At 53.6% G+C, this 18,746-nt stretch overlaps 1 protein-coding gene across 2 annotated transcripts in view; it reads right to left on the bottom strand.

Moving 5' to 3' along the window:
* Positions 1 to 619: 619 nt before the first annotated feature.
* Positions 620 to 18,746, bottom strand: part of Ilrun (inflammation and lipid regulator with UBA-like and NBR1-like domains) — a 67,496-nt gene continuing 49,369 nt past the window's right edge. The window contains exons 4-5 of one of the 2 annotated variants that reach the window (XM_032888322.1): positions 15,818 to 16,146; positions 620 to 3,252 (exon numbers count right to left, since the gene is read on the bottom strand). In XM_032888322.1, the coding sequence (XP_032744213.1) occupies positions 3,217 to 3,252; positions 15,818 to 16,146 (365 nt within the window). In that variant the 3' untranslated portion in view covers positions 620 to 3,216. The remainder of the gene's footprint in view (positions 3,253 to 15,817; positions 16,147 to 18,746) is intronic. The other variant, XM_032888323.1, reaches the window with a different exon arrangement.

Here is an 18,746-nt window from a genome sequence, read left to right as displayed (position 1 = left end):
TATGTATTCACCTTCCACGTCTCGGAAGCCAGTAGCCCAGGTGGGATAGGAACACGCCACCCGTCCCTGGCTTGTCTGTTTTCCAAAAGGACTGAATGCCAAGGTAGCACTGTTCCTCCGCTGTGCAGGACACATACTAAAAGCCAAACAGTGCCACGGCTGGTCAACAGTCTTGGCTGGCATTTCTTCCGTGCTGGGATGGCAGTGATCAACAGAGGTGTGGTACGTGATGACACACAGGCCACTTGGAGGCAGTTTCTTTACCTTTGATCACTGGGTACCAGAAGATACAAGTGTAACCCAAGGCTGACTCCCCACCAGGAGCTTGGTCCTGGCCGTGCCACTACTTTGGGAGCTTGCGGCATCCTTAGGGGTCAAGTTAGCTGAAACTTGGTCAGCCAGCACGTGAGCAGCTTCACCGTCCACTGCCACCGACCACCAGACGCGGAGCATCTCTGGCTGTGTGTCAAGTCCTCCTCAGCCGCCAGAGTAAAGATACACTTTCCAAAATATGTACCTCAGGGTCTCAGTCCTCCTGCCTGCACCAGAGCCACTGCGGGGTATCACAGGCCGATAGGCGCTAGCTCAAGGGGGCAACAAAACACACAGAGAAAGGTGGGTTTTTTTGTGTTAATTTAATCATACAAATATTCATTTACATGGTAAGGAAAACCTCATCTTCATCTCCTAGGCACCACAAGCCCCCACCAGACAGCCATCAGTGTCCAGGAGGGAGGGACAGCAGGCTGCCCCACATTCACCCAAGGAAACAAGGGGTAAGAGGGCAGGTGGAGAGAGCACACCGGTCTGCACCTGTGAGCCTGATGATTCTGTCCTTTCCTGCTGGGAGCTGGGCTAAATCCGGGTCTTTACACTCATGCCCACTTCCCACCTTGGCCACCAGCTATCTTGGTGTAAGCGCCTGGCTTATGGCTACAGCCAGTCCACACGGGGGGATAGGAGGCTGCTTTGTAGACAAATATTCCAAATTCAGTTGTCTCCATGTCAAAAAGACACAGGCATGCACACGCGCGTGCACAGACACACACGTACATACACAGATTCTTCCCAAGACTGCACCCACTGATGGCCCCCCATCCTCCTGAAACTTGGCATGTGCTGTCAGTTGGGGGTCCTGCCAAAAGATGGCCGAGTGCTCATGTGTGACGGCTCTAAGGGCTGCAGAATGGTCAAGGCTTGCACCAGCTCTGGCCTTCTGAAGGAGCTACCTCTCCAGGATGCACAGACAAGGCTTGTTTCTGGGAAGGAAGCCAGGGTACCTGAGCTGTTACATTTGCCAAGTGGGGCTGCTACAAGCAGGAAGGGGCACAGGAGGAGAGGGAGGACACTTGGCGACAGCTGGAAACTGAGCAAGTGTGGTCCTAATGGGGTCAGACGGGGAAGCCAGTGAGGCCAGGCTGCAGCCTCTCGGTTCCAGGAGAGCGTCTGGAGCCCCTGCTCCAAGGCCAGAGCAGGAGAATGGCTGGGCATGCATGTGCTCAAGGGTGGCAGTGTCCTCAGAGACTGGCATCAGTTGTCTGGCCCCAAGAAGGTCCTCAGACAAAGCCCCCTGAGACTTGTGGCTTGGGCACCTGGTAGGAACTGCTCTTGGCTCAAGGGTCCACGTGTGCAGAGGAAGTAAGGGTCACACAGAAGTCCCACCCACCTCACTGGAGACCCAGCCACACCGTCTTCTTTCTCCACAGACTTCTCCACCTGCCCCAGGGACTTTTGTTGGTTTGTTTTTGGGGACATGGAAAGGTGAGGGGTTTTCATAGAAGCGTTTCGTTCACAATCAAGTGTTTAAAATCAACAGTCTCAGAAGATGAGGAACACACACACCACACACTTTTTGGAACTCAAACATCCAGACAGAGACAGACAGGCAGGCAGACCAGACCCGCACCCGCGCTAGAAGACCACCTACAGCCACTCACACCTTGATCTCCCTGCTCTGCTCACAACCCTGGAGCACATGGGGGCTGGAGGCAGGCAGGGGACCCTGCAACCACACCAAATCCAAATCCCCGGCTCTCGAGCCACCGACTTATGGAAGGAGGGGTTAAGGGGAGGACTTTGCATATTCTTGTATCTTTGGCAGACAGCTGTTCTAGCCTGGTTTCAGTGTCCCATGGAGACATCCACACTTCAACCCGAGTGGAGTCCACGGGACACCAGTGGGCACCTGCTGCCCACACTAAGCAGCCCCGCCCCACTGCAGGTCTTTTCATTTCCACCTGACTGTGGCCTCTCAGGTAGTGGTCAGTGGTGGGGCTCCTGCCGGGGCTGCGCCATCACTCTGTAATGGCTGGAGCCACAGGACATGTGGGGGAGACCCAGGGAGGGGAGCTGTGTGACAAGAGAAGCAGGGGACACTTCACACTTGCAGATGCCCTACAACCCCGTGTGCATGGCGCACACGTGCGCACACGCAGCGGGAGCCACTGCACTCCAGCTGTCACAAGTGTGAGGAAAGGACCCTCTGGGATGGAGTGCCCCGAGCTTCTGTGGCCACACAGGAAGTCCTTGCCTCAGGGAGATTCTGATGCTAAGAAGCCCCAAGGCTGACGGACACCAGTTCTAAGGGGTGAATTAACAAGAGGTTAAGGAGAAGGAGGAGGAAGGTGACATCTTCTCACTGGCAGATGTCCTAAGAACAAGCGGGGTCGGACTCTGCAGTCGGCGGCACCCAGCACGTGCCCAGCAGCCCTGACTAGCAGAGTCCCAGGCATGCCACGCCAGCCTTCCTGTGACAGGCACAGAGCAGGCGCTGTCCTGTAGCATGCTGTCCTTTATGTAGAAGATAAACATCAGGAAGAGGGAGGGAGAAACTAATGTGTGCTCAAAACTACAACCTCTCTGTAGGTAAAATAATTTTTGTTTAAAAAGATGGCTTATTTTCCCCCATTTAAATTTCTTCCCCTTCCCCAGTGACCTAACAACTCATTAGACTGACGTCATCACCAAACCCAAGGTGGCTGCGTGGATCTCTTCTCGGTCGCCTCAACACCACTCCGCAGTTCAGCATTCACACACGCATACTGAGTTCACTCAAAACTAGTCTCTTTCTTCCTCTTCTTCCGTGATTGGGGGGTAGGTGGGGGTCTGAGCCAGGGGTCCATGCGATGTGTTCTGCAATCCAGAGGAACCCCTTGCCCTCTCCCCCCAAAGTCAGGCCTTCTGTCTTTGTTAGTTTTTCTTCTTGCTGACACCCGTTTAAGACTGGCCGAAGGGGTAAGGCCCGTGGAGCCCCTGAAAGAGAGTGAAGACAGTGAGTGACGGAATCTCCTGGTGCTGCCTGACAAGCAAAGCCAGCCCCGTCAGAGGCACGGGGGTCACCGCCCTGGCCGCCGAGCACCTCAGCAGCCCAAGGGCCAGGATGTGGACAGCTGCTGTTTCCCACTGAGCCCCACGGCCAGCCACAGAGGCCAGAGACACTGCTGTCCCGTGATGCAGTTCTACTGATGCTCACTTTCTTCCTGCTAGGCTGCGAATCGTTCACGTATCCTTGACAACAGGCTCTCCACTGCAACGTGACACATAGTGGATGAAGCCACCTGCTGCCAGGCCTGATGCCCTGAGTTCAGTTCCCGGAATCCACAGGTGGAACGAGAACTGATTTTACAGGTTGTCCTGACTCTGACATGCATGCTGTGGCACACGCAAAATGGGTACATGTAAAACAGCACACACATGGTTCCGGGACCTGCCCACACTGTCCCTATTCCTCATTTGCATCCTGGAAATAAGGTGGCAAGTGCCTACCAGGTCTGTGTGGTGGCAGCTGCTAGAGAAGGCCTCAGCAGCGTATCTGGGACCAGCGCTGTCCCTCCTGCCACATTTCAGGTCACTAGAGGCTGACTTTCCTTGTTCTTTTTGTCTTGCCTTAGGCAGGGTCTCTATATGTGACCTAGTGTACACTGACGTTCTTCTGGCTGTGCCTCTGTGAGTTCATGCACAGCACATGCATGCAGGAGCCCATGGAGCCCAGGAGCAGGTGCGGGGTGGTCCCCTGGAGCTGAGACTACAGGTGAGTGCTCGGAAGCCACCTGTATCGCTGGCACAGGCACCAAGAGCTCTGAATGCTGAGCTCCCTGGCCAGCCCCAGGACTGGAATTCGTGAGCCTCCTCATCCCAAAGGCGCTGCCTATGCTCCTTGTTGAGTGGTGAAGACCTCCATCCTGTCTGCCCGGTATCAACACCAAGCTCTGGTGGGCGGTGATGGCGCACACCTTTAATCCGGCGCCCGGAGGCAGAGGCAGGATCTCTGAGTTGGAGCCTGGTTTACAGTGAGTTCCAGGACAGCCAGGGCCACACAGGGAAACAAGGAGACTAATGCTAAGTTAGCCTAGAAGAGCGGCAGGCCTGTGCCTCCCTTTCTTCAGGACTCACTCAAAGCAAAGCCCTGAAAGGTCAAAGGTAACAGGTAACCAGCTAGCTCTAGGGTGGGCCGTGCACTCCACCACCTCTGTGGAGAGCACACGGGATCCAGCCATCCCACAAGTGACCAGAGACAACCAACCTGTGCTTGACATCCAGCCGAAGATCCCGATCCAGGCCTAACTTACAATGGGAAGGAACGTAGGCAAAGTCAGCGTGCTTTCAGAAATTAAACTTTTCTTTAAACAGAATTATGTGGCTACAGCGGAGACAGGGCCACTCTGAGGGCCCAGTGTGGTGCCTGGCTCTCAGAAGGCACTAATTTAGTAACCGAACAAGGACAGGCACCTGACAAGCGAATTCCCGGAGGGTCAGGCCCTGTAAGTCAGGTTTGTAAATGGTTCACTAGCTCTTTTTGGTTTTTGGAGGGCAGGGCACACGAGTACCTGGACCATCCATTCACTTGGTCACAGCCTGGAGGCTCCAAGAGCGGGTGGGTGGCCAGTGGTGGTGGATGTGAGGCCCTGGACTCTGCTCACTCACCACACCTCCCTCACCACATGGCTCCTCCACGTGGCCACCCACTTTCCAGGTAGCTACATAACACACAGTGCCGGGCTCAGGACGCTGAAAACCAGAAGCCAAGGAAAATGCCAGCGGACGCCACCAAAGCTACCCAGGATAGGAACGTGAGATTTTTCAGTAGAAACTGTGTGTGTGTGTGTGTGTGTGTGTGTGTGTGTGTGTGTGTGTGTGTGTGTGTGTGTGTGTGTGTGTGTGTGTGTGTGTGTGTGTCTGTCCAGAGAAGGAGAACTGGGAGGGAGGGAGAGCATCAACAGCATCTACTGAGTCTGAGATCCAGAGACAAATGCTGCTCCATCCCACAGTGGGGATGAACCTGCCTGAAAGGGAACTAAGGGGTTGATGTTTAGGATGCCCAGATGCCACATGCCTGGGCCCTCACTAGCCACATCTCCAACAGGGAACTAAACGGAGGCTGTGGCCACCTCTGGAGTCAGAGCCGCAGCCCTTGGTGGCTCACGGGGGCCTGCGGTGAGCACAGAGCGAAACAGCGGAGGAAGCTTAGGCTCTTCAGACTGGGAAGTAACACGGTGCTTGGTGCTCGGACGTCTGAGCAGGAGAGAAGCACAAAGGGAAGGCCAGGCTTCCTTCAGATGAGGGACCCACCCAGCCCCAGCCCACAGCACCGCTGCACCCCAGGCCTGTGGCTTGTCTGTGAATGCTCACATACGAGTGTGTTGACTCCCTCATGCCCCATGTAACAGTGGAGATGAGATGTGTGCGCTGGGCAGGGACAGACCAAGCCGTGTGTGCGTCTGACTGGCTCAGCTTCTGGCGTCCTTGGTTCTCTACTAACTGAGGTTCTGGGTCTTCTGGAAGGACGAAGCCCATGTAATTCTCTTTCAAATCAAGAGCAGCATAGCTACAGAGCTGCAGCATAGCTACAGAGCCGATGTCTAACTGTGCAAAGGGGGCTGAGGGACAATTTAACTACTGTCACTTTGAGGGAGGGAGGACTGAGCCATCTCTTTGGAAACCACCTTGTGCAGGATCACATGTCGTAAGGAGACCACAGGACACAGGCAACACTGCACCAGTTGCAGAGGGGAGACTGCTGAGGGTTCCACCACAGCGTGTCGGGCGTCCTGTGTGGCAGGAGGCCACATGGGAAAGCGCTTTTCCTAACAGGCTTGGAGAGAGCCAGCAGCCAGGCCCAGGCCCATCCACACTTCAGACTCCGCTACCGTTCCACAAGCCAGTGCACAGGCGCTGGTGGTCAACACCAAGCCCAGCCTGGAAGCTGGTGTCTGAAGTGCAGGCGGTGTTCACTCTCGGCTGGCATCTAGTGACAGCTGTGCACACATGCGCACGGGTGTGGAGACAGAGCTCCCCATCTAGTCACACTGACCAGGAAGCCCTAAGGCCCTTGTGTCTCCAGCTCCCCTGCACTAGACTCAGGGACAGGCCACTGCACCCAGCTCTGCTGTGGATGCTGGGGACAGACTTAGTTCCTCATGCTCCCGCTTCATCCACTTTATCCACTGAGCCACCTCCCTAGCCCCAACGCTCTCTCTCTCACATCGTCTGTAAGCAGCGCACAGCTGGCAGGGGAAGCCCATCGAGGGATGACGCAGCACCAGACGGTACCAGAGAGCGAACTCTGACCCAAACAAAACTCAGCGCACCAGCATGGTGGAGAAAGCCACCCTCGCCCCTTTCTGAGTCCTACGGCCGTGCCAACCATGATGTGAGTACACCCATCCAGTCAAGAACTGTCCTACTGGCTCCATATCTAAAGGCCAATTCTTCCTAGAGCTAACTCAAAAATGCAGAGAAACAAGTTTCTCTTTGGAGCTGTTACCACATATGCCAGAGGAGGAGGGACAGCTCAGGCCTGCGGTAGTGAAGGCAGCGTACGGAGGCTTGGTAAGGAATAGCTGTCAAGACTGTGGGCAGCTCGAGCATAAACCAGTGCCAGCACGCAGGTAGTGAGGCTCTCCATGGAACACAAGCTCCACACGCAGGCAGCAGAGACGTCTCCTCTTTGCCCCTGAGAGAAGAGACCGTTCACCTCGCTTCCAGCGAGGTGAATATTCCGGCAGCTGGGTCAGGTCCTGAGCGATCTGTCTGAGGGGCCGCCTTTCTAAAACACTTTGTTCTGTATGCGTGCAAGTTCATGCAAACCCACCCTTATCTTCTTCAAGAACAACTTAAAGATCTAGCACTTGTGCACCAAAGAGGGGCTCGGCAGGAACAGGCCCAGCAGGTGCTGCCAGGGTCAAGCCTTCGTATTTGTGGGGAAAGATCTGGACTTCTGACACAGTCTGCCAAGCAAACCCAACACCAACCACCGTCTGAGGCAGCCTCATGAGGCTCGCCCTGAGCAGCAGCGAGAGTCACAGCGACTCCAGGAGGCTCTGTGAGGCCCGTTCATACGGAGTCCCACTGTGGTGTCAGAGAGATGCGAACTGACCTGTGCTGGAAGTGCTTGGGCCTGACCGTTCCCCAGACTTTGGAACATCTGCACGCACCTAACAAGCTGGCTGAGGGCTGGGACCCAAGAGCAATCAGTTTATTGATATTTTATCACACATGGCCTACTCTCTGACCTTTTTTTTTTTTTAAATCAAACAGGGGTTCTTGGTGTAGAATCTTCCACTTGAGGAATCCTACCGGCATTTGAAATGCCGTGTTCTGCATTCCTAGATTTAAAACACTTGACTTATGCTAGCGCACAGACCGCCCCACCCATCCTTCCCACTGCACTAAAAGGGAAGGAGGGGCCTCATCACTCTGCTGCGGACTCAGCTCTTGTCTTTTACCTTGGGGGTGAGGTGCCAGAAAGGAGCCGAAAGTCCCTTAGGAGGGACATTTCCCAGACACCATCTGGGTTAATCTCCCTCTACTTGAAAACTTGCGTAGATGAACCACAGCATGGCGACCTTCACATGCCTGTCTTTATTTCGCTTTTGTGATCTGGTTTAAGTAAACACAAAGGTTCACACAGGCCAATAAAGACGAGTGCTTGCTGCCATCAGGGAAGCACCCCCGCCCCCAATGACAGCAAACATGAGGCCTGCTCATTCTCTTCCTAGCTTTGCTCACCCAGTGCAAACACAGACGAGTACAAGGTTTAGCAGGAAGTGCTGGCCTGATACTGGACTGCACATATCAAGTGCTGGGGCCCTGCTGAGGACTGGCCATCTAGGGCCGGAGACTGACCAACGTGATCAGATCCGAGGGTCTTATCAACAGGAACTGGACCAACCAGCCAAAAAAATCAAAATAGTCAAACTCAGCCCTTCTACCTGCTGGGTGACAGTGTGGCAGGGTCATTTTCCTGGGAAAATGTACTAAAGTTCAAAGACATATTTATTCCCGCACTGCCAAAGGATGAGTGTAGACACCTACTTCAGGCATGAGGACCATGCCGGGGTAACCTGGGGTTCACAGCCTTATGATCTTGTCAAACTACTTAAAAGTTATAAGTGCCTTATAAAACCATTTATTCTGATCTCTGTAACAGTACCTTCTGTCTGGCCATGACCCATCCAACCTTTCTGCATCCGCCCCAGTCTATCCATCCTGTCAGCCATGTTTCTGTCCTCTCCCCTCAACCTCCAACCATCCAGCATCCATCCTTCCACCCCCATCTCCTTTTCATTTACTCACCTAACCTCCCTCCTCTGCCCATCCTTGGTACCCAGGGCCGACAAGCACTGCCAGCCTTTAACCTTTCCCTGTTCCAACTAAGAAACCTGCCACGAGGGGTCCATCCAGCATGTCCTTCCGTGATCTCTGAGGGCCAGAGATTAGGCTCAGCTGCTAGAGGGTGCATGTAGCCTATACAAAGCAGTCTTCAGCTAGAAACTGTCTCATGCCACCAAATTGAACCAAACACTAATTGAAGTTCTAGAAGAGGGGTTGGGGATTTAGCTCAGTGGTAGAGCGCTTGCCTAGCAAGCACAAGGCCCTGGGTTCGGTCCCCAGCTCCAAAAAAAGAAAAAAGAAAAAAGAAAAAGATCAACAGAAAAAATAAATAAATAAATGTTTAAAAAAAAGGGGGGGGGGCCTGGAGAGATAGCTCAGCGGTTAAGAGCACTGACTGCTCTTCCAGAGGTCCTGAGTTCAATTCCCAGCAACCACATGGTGGCTCACAACCATCTGTAATGGGATCTGATGCCCTCTTCTGGTGTGTCTGAAAACAGCTACAATTTAATCATAAAATAAATAAATCTTAAAAAAAAAAGAAAAAAAAAAAAAAGTAGTTCTATAAGCAGGTGAAGGGGCTCGGTTGAGTAAGGATTTAATGCTTCCGGGCCTCCTCAGGGCCTAACTAACAGTCAGTGCTAGAACCTAGACGAGATGCTGGGGGCCGGGTTCTTTCTGGCCTCTCCTAGGGCAAGGAGATCTCTAAAAAGTAAGGAAATCTGTCAGGCACAGTGGCGTTCACCCTCAGTCCCAGCACTTGGGAGGCAGAGGAATAAGCAAGAGGAGACTTCTGCTTGTGCAGAACCACGGCTATAGTTAAGGCTGGCTCAGACCAACTCCCATTATCCACCAAAGAAGCCAATGGGAGCACAAACGCCGTCTACCCCAGTGCGGAGGAGGCTGAGGCAGCAGAACTGGGCTAACATGGGTACCTGCGACAACAAAGATTTAAAATGCTCAGGGGCTCGGCGCTTTACCATTAAGCTGAAGGCAGGTCACAGCGACGTTCACATGAGCTGTGGCATGCACACTGCATTCACACAAAGAAACAAATGCTAAAGATTAAAGAAGGAGAAAATCTCAAAAGGAAGAGGGGCTGGAGAGGTGGCTCAGTGGTCAGGAACGCTCGCTGCTCTTCCGGGGCCAGTGCTCAGTGCCAGCGTCCCCACCGGCGGTTCACAACTGCCCGTGACTCCTGTGTCCCAGAGCACCCAGCGCCTGGGAGCAGGTACACGTGCACGTAAGGAAAAGCTAGTGACCGCCACATTCTCCATACCCTATGTTCTCTTCTCTGGAGCCTGCCCCTGCCCATGGCAGGGCGCACTGGTGACACTTTGAAGATGGGGATCGGCAGAGCTGAGCAGGACTCATAACTGACTGACACCAAGTAGAGCAGACAACTGTCTGGTCCTTAGGCAACCCGCTACAAGCAAAAGCCCCAGCCCCTTCCACCTGAGTATAAGAATGGCTCTCACAGTGACCAGCTCTGTTGGAGCCGTAAGAGTTGTCAGAGCAGAGAATGCTCAGCACCTACATCAGGAGACACTGTTCACAGACCCAACCTTAGAACCCCACTAGAAACTAATGCAGAGCTGAGAGGGTGTGTGTGTGTGTGAAAGAGAGTTAGTTCCTGGACAGACCTCTCAGCCTCAGTCATCAGCACTGCTACATAACAAAGACATTTCCAGGCCCGCGCTGTTTGCTCAGACGATTTAAAACGCACACGCAGTCCACGCCAATGCAAATACCAGCGGCTGAGAGAGGCCTTTACTAGCTCTTTGGAGCTTTCAGGAGATGGAGTCATTGGAAAGCATCAAACCCCGAGTCCCCTGACAAGCGCTTTCTGTACAGGATGTGCTGGGCTGCCAGAGCACAGGTGGGCAGGGCCTGTGCTCCCTCTTGCTTCTTCTTCCTCCTTGGCCTCGGGTTCTTAGCGGCTACAGGTGGTTGAGGAGTCGCTACACCTGACACAAATACAGACCATCTGCACAGGACAGCCAATCCTATTCACCAAAACGTGATCTAGAACACCGGACTCTAACTGGGTTCTGGCCATGGCCTACAATTAAGTGACATGAAAGGTAGCAGGCACTGGTGGCGGCTTTTTATTTCCTGTAACTATGGAAGTGCTAGAGGAGGGCTTGAGAAGGACCCAAGTTCGAGTCTGAGCCCATTCATGGCGGCTCCCAGACACCTCTAGCCTGGGGCCTGGCTGTACTCTTCTGCTGAGCCGTCTCACTCAGTCTTCGATTTTGGGCTGGGGTGCTTGTCACCGGAACGTTTCCTGCCTCACCTTCTAAGCCGCTGGCTTTAGATGTAGCCACTGTAGCTGGGTTTCTGTTGTAGGTTACAGGGTCTCGCTGTGTTGCCTCACTGGTCTGGAGCTCGCTGTGTATTCCAGGCTGCAGGCTGTCCTCAATCTCGGCTTCTGCCTCCTCAGTGTTGGGTGGGGTACACGTGTGCACACGTACGCACGCACACACACACACACACACACACACACACACACACACACACACACACACTTGTATTCTCAAAAACTACAGGGCTGAGGTGGGGCGGTGGCCACGAGGGCAGATGGCACTGGCGGCCATGGCAGAGTGGAGGGAGGAGTTAGCAGCAGAGATAATCGCGTGTTCCCCTGACCCAGGGCTTGGCCATCCCTGCCCTGGCTTCAGCTTGCCTGGCCTCACACTCCTTCCCACCTGGCCTGCGTCACTTCCCTTGTCTTGTTGTTCTGAAGGTCGTGGAAAGCACGCGGAGAAGTGGCTCACGAGATGGCCTCTTGCACTTCAGTAGGTGGACTCTGCTTCTACACCACACCTTGCAGCTTCCGTTAGCCAACTGCCCACACAGGGGCTCACTGGCCCTGTTGGATCCCCGTGTGAGTATGCACTGTCTAGAGGACATCCCTGTCTTCCCTGACCCCTGGACTGACGCAGGCCGGCATCAGCTTCCCTGGCTGACTCCTTCAGCCGCTCTCCTAGGGAGGGCCATCTCTGTGGGCTGCAGGTCTCACCCAGAGCTGAGGACCCAACACTGACAGAGGTGGTATTCTGTTGACATAAGCAGCCAGTGCTCAAGGAGTGGGTCCTCCAGAGATCTCTGCGTCATCTAACAGGTTAAACCCCACTACACAGACAGCAGGGAGCTTCCCAAGAGCATCGTTTCCTCTCTGGCTACACCCAGGTGACCCCAACCGCTTGCCGACCACTGGTGCCAACAGCAGCTCATCAGGCAAGCACCACACACTGAAGGCAGCAGCAGGTAAAGCACACGCGCCCCTCACTCTGCAGTCCCTTTCTATTCTACTGTAAGTGTCCTTGGTTTGTTGGTCCTAGAGTTCAAATGTGAGGAGGACACTGCTCTCTTCAGGGTGCAGATGGCGCTGTCCCAGGAAGACACCACAGGCAGCTCTGCACTAGAACGTCTCCGCACACCTCAGTGCTGCCTCTCTCCTGCCCTGATGATGGCACCCGGTCACCTCGGTTCATGCTGGTCCTCAGCACCGTCCTTTCAGCCAACAAGAGGGCCTAGGGAAGCAAGCACAGCAACCCGGAGAAGGCAGAGACCTCTTAGACGTGGCGCCCACAGGAGAGTGTACCCGTATCCTGCTGCAACACCAGGCAAGGCACACAGCCCCTCAGAACGTGTGTTTCCTCACCTACAGGCAAAGTATGCCCGGGCATTTAGAACAATTCGAAAGCAGCTCTCCTCATGTGGCCAAGGACCTACTGCCCGACTTGAAGCACGCCTACTTCAAGAAAACGTCTGTGTTCTCAAGTCAAATACACACGTGTAGGACTACCTATGCCTTCCTTACCACCTTACTGCACGCGTGTCTCAGTATGTCCGTGTGCATGTGCCCTAGGAGGCAGAAGAGGATGCTGGAGCCCTGGAGTTACAGATGGCCCTGAGCCGCCGGATGTGGGGCCTTCCCTCTGTTAAGAACGGCAAATGTTTCTAACCATGGAACCATCTCTGCATCCCTACCCATGCCTCCAATGTCTCCTTACATAACGAGGTCAGAGAACAGCGTGAACGCTGGGGACTCACTGTCACACACATGCTGTTGCAGTCTTGTCTTCCATTTGTATCCACTTTCGTCTCACACACGTGTATGTGTACATCTAGATATGTTGCATCTGTCTGCTTTTGTATGGAGGATTAGTCTGCATGTGCATGCAGTGCCTGTGGAGGTCTGAGACGGAAGGAAGGTTGGGAGCTGCCGTGCAGGGGCTGGGAATTGAACCTGGTCTTCTGGAAGAACAGCCAATGCTCTGAACCCTGAACCCTCACTTCAATCTCTTCATACCAATATTTTCTTTTCTTTTGCCTTTTGTTGTTGTTTTCCCAAGACAGAAAAGTTTCTCTGTGTAGTCCTGGCTGTCCTCACAGAGAGCCACCTGCCTCGGCCATGTGCAGAGTTAGCACCAGTGTTTCCAAAGCCCTCTGTGATTGTCTCACCCTCTCTTCAGAGCAGCACACTGGAGGCAAGCAACCCACGCCTCAGCACTTAAGCTTTCCACCTCACTGTCCACGGCTCCAGGGACCTGTGCGGACCCCTTCCCTTTATTCTGTTGCACTCCTACTGTGAGTTATACAGCCGACAGTTCTGATTCAGACTTTGCTCTGTGAGCGGCTAATCTTCCCTGCTGCAGGGTCAACAATGTGGGCAGGAATCGGCACTCTACTCCTTGGGCTCTGACTGTACAGTGAGATGCCCTACACACAGGGGGTGTGGTCACTACTCACTGACCACTGCCTGGGCCATTCCAAAGGGGGTGGAGCCAACACAGCTTGCTGGACACAGACAACATAGCCAGATGTTTCATAGTTTTCTGAGTAAGATTTTGCTTGGATTAAAACCAGTAACAACAACGAGGCTTGTCCCATGTCTCCTTAAGACTCAAGTCTCACACTACGAATCCATTCTATCCAAGCCTTCCCGTCATCTCTAACGCATTCAGTGAGGGTGCGCATGGCACACACGTGGAAGTGAGGACAGCCTGCACCTTCCTGCGTGCACTCTTCAGTCGTGGCTATCAGCACCTCCACGGAGTCCTCTCACTAGCTGAGAAGTTGCTTTTATTTGTATTTAAAAACTCATGTGTAAAGCGGGTGAGGTGGCGCTCCCAGCACTCCAGAGGCAGTCAGTCAGTCAGATCTCTGAGTTTGAGGCCAGCCTGGTCTCCAGAGTGAGTTCCAGGACAGCCACAGCTATAACTTGTGTGCATGGATGTTTTATCTCCATGCCTGGTGCCTATGGAGATCAGAAGATGGTGTTGGATTCCCTGAACTGTGGCTACAGAGACTTGTAAGCTGCCATGTGGGTGCTGGATCCTCAGTTACTTTTCGATGGGGGAGGGTGGGCAGGAAAGAGTCTGAGGCAGTCTGTTAAGCACATGAACGGCTCCCACTGTCTAGCACCAGCAACAGGGCTGAGCGGGGCCTTGGGCTGGCAGGGGCCTCAGCCCTTTGCTCTGTTATGAACATGAGAATAACCACTGCACTGGCTAGATGTCCCAATCTCTGAAGGACAGGATGGACCACTGCTAGAAACGACATTAGCTCCTTAGCCAGAACTCCCTAAGACGGCTGTCATCTCAGTCCAAGGCCCAGAACTCCCAGACGGCTGTCATCTCAGTACAAGGCTCAGTTGGGTAAAGCAGCACCCTGTTCTGCAAACAATCGAGTATGTGAGCTGCTTCTGCCAACTGTCACCTTCCGCTGACCTCAGCCGCACTGACTCCATTGTGTGAGCCTGGCCTGGTGAAGGCTGCCCTGACTTCCACTGTGTGAGCCTGGCCTGGTGAAGGCTGCCCTGACTTCCACTGTATGAGCCTGGCCTGGTGAAGGGTGACCTGACTTCCACTGTATGAGCCTGGCCTGGTGAAGGCAGGCTGCTCTGCTTGCTGTGTAGACAACAAAGAGAGCCTTAGACAACATTCTGGGTTCAGGATGTAGCACGGTTGGCAGGTGCTTGCCTACTTTGCACGACAGCATACTCCATCTCCAACATAGCAGAGAAGGAGGTGTGGTGGCTGTCGAGAGCTTAGTTGGCACAGGAAAACAAGTTCAAGGCCACCCTCCTCAGCTGTTTAGCAAGTTTTGAGGCTATGAGGCCCTGTGTTGGTGTGAGAGGATGTGGGTCCTGGCCAGCTGTGTTCAACTAGGCCTTCGAGCCCAATACTTGAGAAGCAGAGAGGCTCCTACCTCAAACATCAAAGTGGAGCTCTCCTTAATGCAGGCAAGTCACTGCCCGGCCACTCACGCCTTACATGCTCAACAGGACATGGCTGTACAAGTGTCCAAATGACCTCCTCAGCCCCGCAATCCCACTGTGCACCCATCTGCCCAAGTGACTGAAGCCAGTTCCTGGGAGACTGTCCAAGCACTGCACACAGACCACCCTGACGCCGGCACAGCTCACTGTAGGCTGAGGCTGAGTGCAGCTCCAAGCACAGGGGGACTTGACAGTTCTGTACACGGAGGGACAGTGCACACAGGGCTGAGCTTGACAATAACCCTAGCTGTGGGCTCAGACCCAAACCGGCAGGCGGGAGCCATCTTTACCTGAACAGTGAGTGGGAACGGCTAGCCCAGAGAAACTGCAACTCAAACACGCAGCACAGCTTCGCGGGAGCGCCAGACTACTGAATGGTAGTCAGTTCCCTCACTCATCTCCCACATGTGCAAAGCCAAAATATCAATCTGAGCCACTCCAGGGTGCGGGGGAGGAAGTCATGAGCCAAAGCAAACTGAAGACATCAACACACACTATGTAACAGAGTACACAGCCACAGACAACATCTTAGGATAAAATAACCGAGCTTGACTTTTCACTCAGGGGAAACCTGCCTAAAGCAAGAAAACCCAGCAGGAGCCTGCTGCATACAGGTGCTCAACGGCTAAGCCCAGTACACTCCTGCCCCGGAAGCACTGCTAACGATTCTGACCGTCCTAAAAATATTAACGATAAAGAGCCTCAGTTCAGCGCCCGAGTGGAACGGAGACAGAAGTAAATCACAGGGGGATGGAGCAGCAGCCACAGGGCTCGGGGAGGGAGAGGCTAGCGATGGGTGTGCTGAGCAGTTAGGGAGCCAGTCCGTGTGGGCAGCGCTGGTCTAGCGTCCTAGGTTTGCAGGAAGGAGCATCACGAATCCCAGGGCCCGCCACCTGCCCCTTCTCCGAGGGCACCTACCTTACTGTAAGTCACTACTGATAGGTTGTTTGCGTGACTGCTGGGGGACAGATTTACAGAGTTCTGTGACAGTCTATCCTGATCTTGCTCGGTTTGGTCAGGAACAGGAGCCCATGTATTTTTGCTGATCGAGTCGAACTCGGAACCCCCAGGGTCTGTTAGGCTGTTTTCATCTGATTGTCGGTTCTTTTGGGGAGAGGCAAACGGGTTGAAGTTTCCTTCTACCTTGCGATGTGGCTGTGTGTTGAATTCCGTTTCAAAGGATGACAGCTGCTGCGTTACTCCTAAAAGTCCACCCACCTCCACACTGAGAATCACCCAGATGACATCTGAAACAAAAAGGCAGCCGAGTCAATGCCGGGCCCACCCTTGGCCCAGGCCATTACCACCAAACACCCAAACACTGCCTACACCCGAGGAGTCGGTCTCCGCAGCCAGCGCTTTGAAGGCCAAGGAGACGTGTGCACAGCACATGCTTCTCCCACTCAATAATACCCAGGGCAGACTCTGGCACACGAGTGAGGAGGGACCCAACAGCTGCAAGGAAGGCTTCCTAGTTGACAGTGAGACCCAGAAATCATTACCAGAGAGTGAAGAACTGGAAACGTCCAGTCGCTCTTCGTGCTTGTGCCTGAATTCTGAAAATTCTGGTAAGGCAGAATTCATGCTTCCTTTTGGTTATGACTAGAATTACAACATACGTAACCCTTGCCCCACTTGGGAGGTAATATAAAAGGACCAACCGACGGCTGCTCACAAAGAGAAGCCACAGCAAAAGGCGGTGCAAACAGAGATGCAGTGCAAAGTGAACTAAGCAAACAGAGGGACAGCTAAGGAACTGAAGGCCCGGAAGAGCCGGCTTTCTAAGCTAACCCGGTCTGCATGAGCTCTGCTCTTCTGTGACGCAGGGAGACCTGAGCACACAGCACCATTAAGGCACATCTGTAAAGATGTACTTATGTTGATTTTGTGTCTGTCGGTCCTCCACAGGTGCAGTGCCCCCAGAGGCCAGAAGAGGGCGTTGGACTCCCTGGAACTGGGGCTGTAGTCGGCTGTGAGCTGCAGGCTGGGCACATGGTGGACGCCTTTAGTCACAGGCCAGCCAGAACTGCACAGTGGATCCATATCCCTAAATAGATCAATACCTGCTGATAACCTCATCGTTGATGCCTTTGTTGTCAAAGCCAGGGCACAAGCAGAAAGTAAAGGCACCGTGTCCTTTGATGCTGAGACAAATGTGAGAAGCCACTGCAGGGCTGTGGAAGGTGACCCACCCTACAGCCCAGCAGTGCAGACTGTAGTGAAGGGGAAGGACTGAGGCCCATCCTCAGTGACACTCGGGGCCCCTGAGGACAGGTATGTCTCACACAGAGCCCCGCTCACTCACTCACTCTAATGTTTTGAGAGCTGAACTGAGAACTGGCCGTCTAGGAGCAGTGCAGCACAGGGAGCAGAGCTGCAGCACGGGGAGCAGAGCTGCAGCGACACCTGCTGCTCACGCCTGGAGCTAACAATTCTTTTCCTCAGAGAAAAAGAAGCGACAGCCATCAAAGCAAGACTGCAGTTCACAGTATCCCAGGCACACAGATAAGGTGTTGGTTGCTTCTAATTCTATGTCTGCTGCAGATCTCTGGGAGTTTGAGGCTAGCTTGGTGTATATGGTGAGTTCGGGACAGCCACAGCTATGTAGAGGGACCCCATCTCAAAACCTTAAAACAAACAAACTCTATGTCCCCATGCCAGCTCTTCTATAAATTGTGTTTCTGAGATGCTGGTCTCACTACGTATCCCTGACTGGGCTCAAACTCACAGCAATTCTTCTCCCTTAGTGTCTCAAGGAGGCCGAGTGCTGTGCTAAGACACCACGGATGAGGCATGGACTTAGTAAGTGAGAAGACTTGGGAGTCTACACTGAGTTCATCCGGGGAAATGGTGATGTAGGCTTTAGGAAGGAGCTGTTAGCAGGCCCTGAGGGAGTCATTGCACACCTTCCTCTGCAAGCTTTCTAGCTGAAGTGAGCATATCTGCATAGCTGGATGCCTGTGGGAGCATGCACGGGGGCCGAGAGCCATGCCTGGCGCCTTCCCTTCATCACTCCCATTTCTGGAGTCAGGGTCTCTCACTGAAGCTGAAGCTCACTGATTGGCTAGACTGGCCGGAAAGCACACTTTGGGACCCTCCCCCCCACCCCCACCCCAGTGCTAGAATTACAGGCATGAGCTGGCTTTTTACCTGGGCACAAGTACATTACCCACCAAGCCATCCCCCTGGCCCCACGTGTCCCTTCTTACAGTACAGTATTCCTGCTTCCTGTATCCCGCCGGTCTACATACAAGCCAAGTGCAGCAGACTCAGCTCATGAAGCTAAATGCTTGAGAACCAAGGCCATCCTCAGTGAGGAGGCCAGCACCTTGCAAACAGCACTTCTGACCACTGTCCCTCAGACCTGTGCCACCTCAGCCTTTGCTACCAGCTGAGCCGATCAGTGTCCCATGAGATGCCTGGCGGAAAGAATCCCACACCCACTGTGGACAGCACAGCACGTGTTTGTGGAACAATCCACTGTCCGGGTACAGCATCTGACCTCCCAATTCAGAGTGAGTTTGTCCTGCACAGACAAACATGAATTACTTTAGAACAATAGAAAGGTGATGCTGCTTCAATAAGCTGGGCATCCGTATGTACGTGTTGCCTGACACTCTTGACCACTGACCTAAGCACTAACTGGCTAGACACTTAGTTCAATAGGTACAGTGTTTGGCTAGCAGGCATGAGTTAACTCCTAGTACTATAAAAAAGTAAAATAGTGTAAAATATCTACCAGATCATCCAGATAAACTACCATAGTGAAATGACATCACTTTCTGGGAGCATCGGGGGTCTGGGAGTGAGTGCAGCGGCCAAGAGCAGACTCGAAGCATGAGGCTGA

This window comes from Rattus rattus, chromosome 18, assembly GCF_011064425.1.
Source record: "Rattus rattus isolate New Zealand chromosome 18, Rrattus_CSIRO_v1, whole genome shotgun sequence".
In the NCBI taxonomy this organism is placed as follows: Eukaryota; Metazoa; Chordata; class Mammalia; order Rodentia; family Muridae; genus Rattus; species Rattus rattus.
The sequence above is the reverse complement of the archived record's forward strand: the minus strand, read 5'-3'. Positions and strand labels throughout refer to the sequence as shown.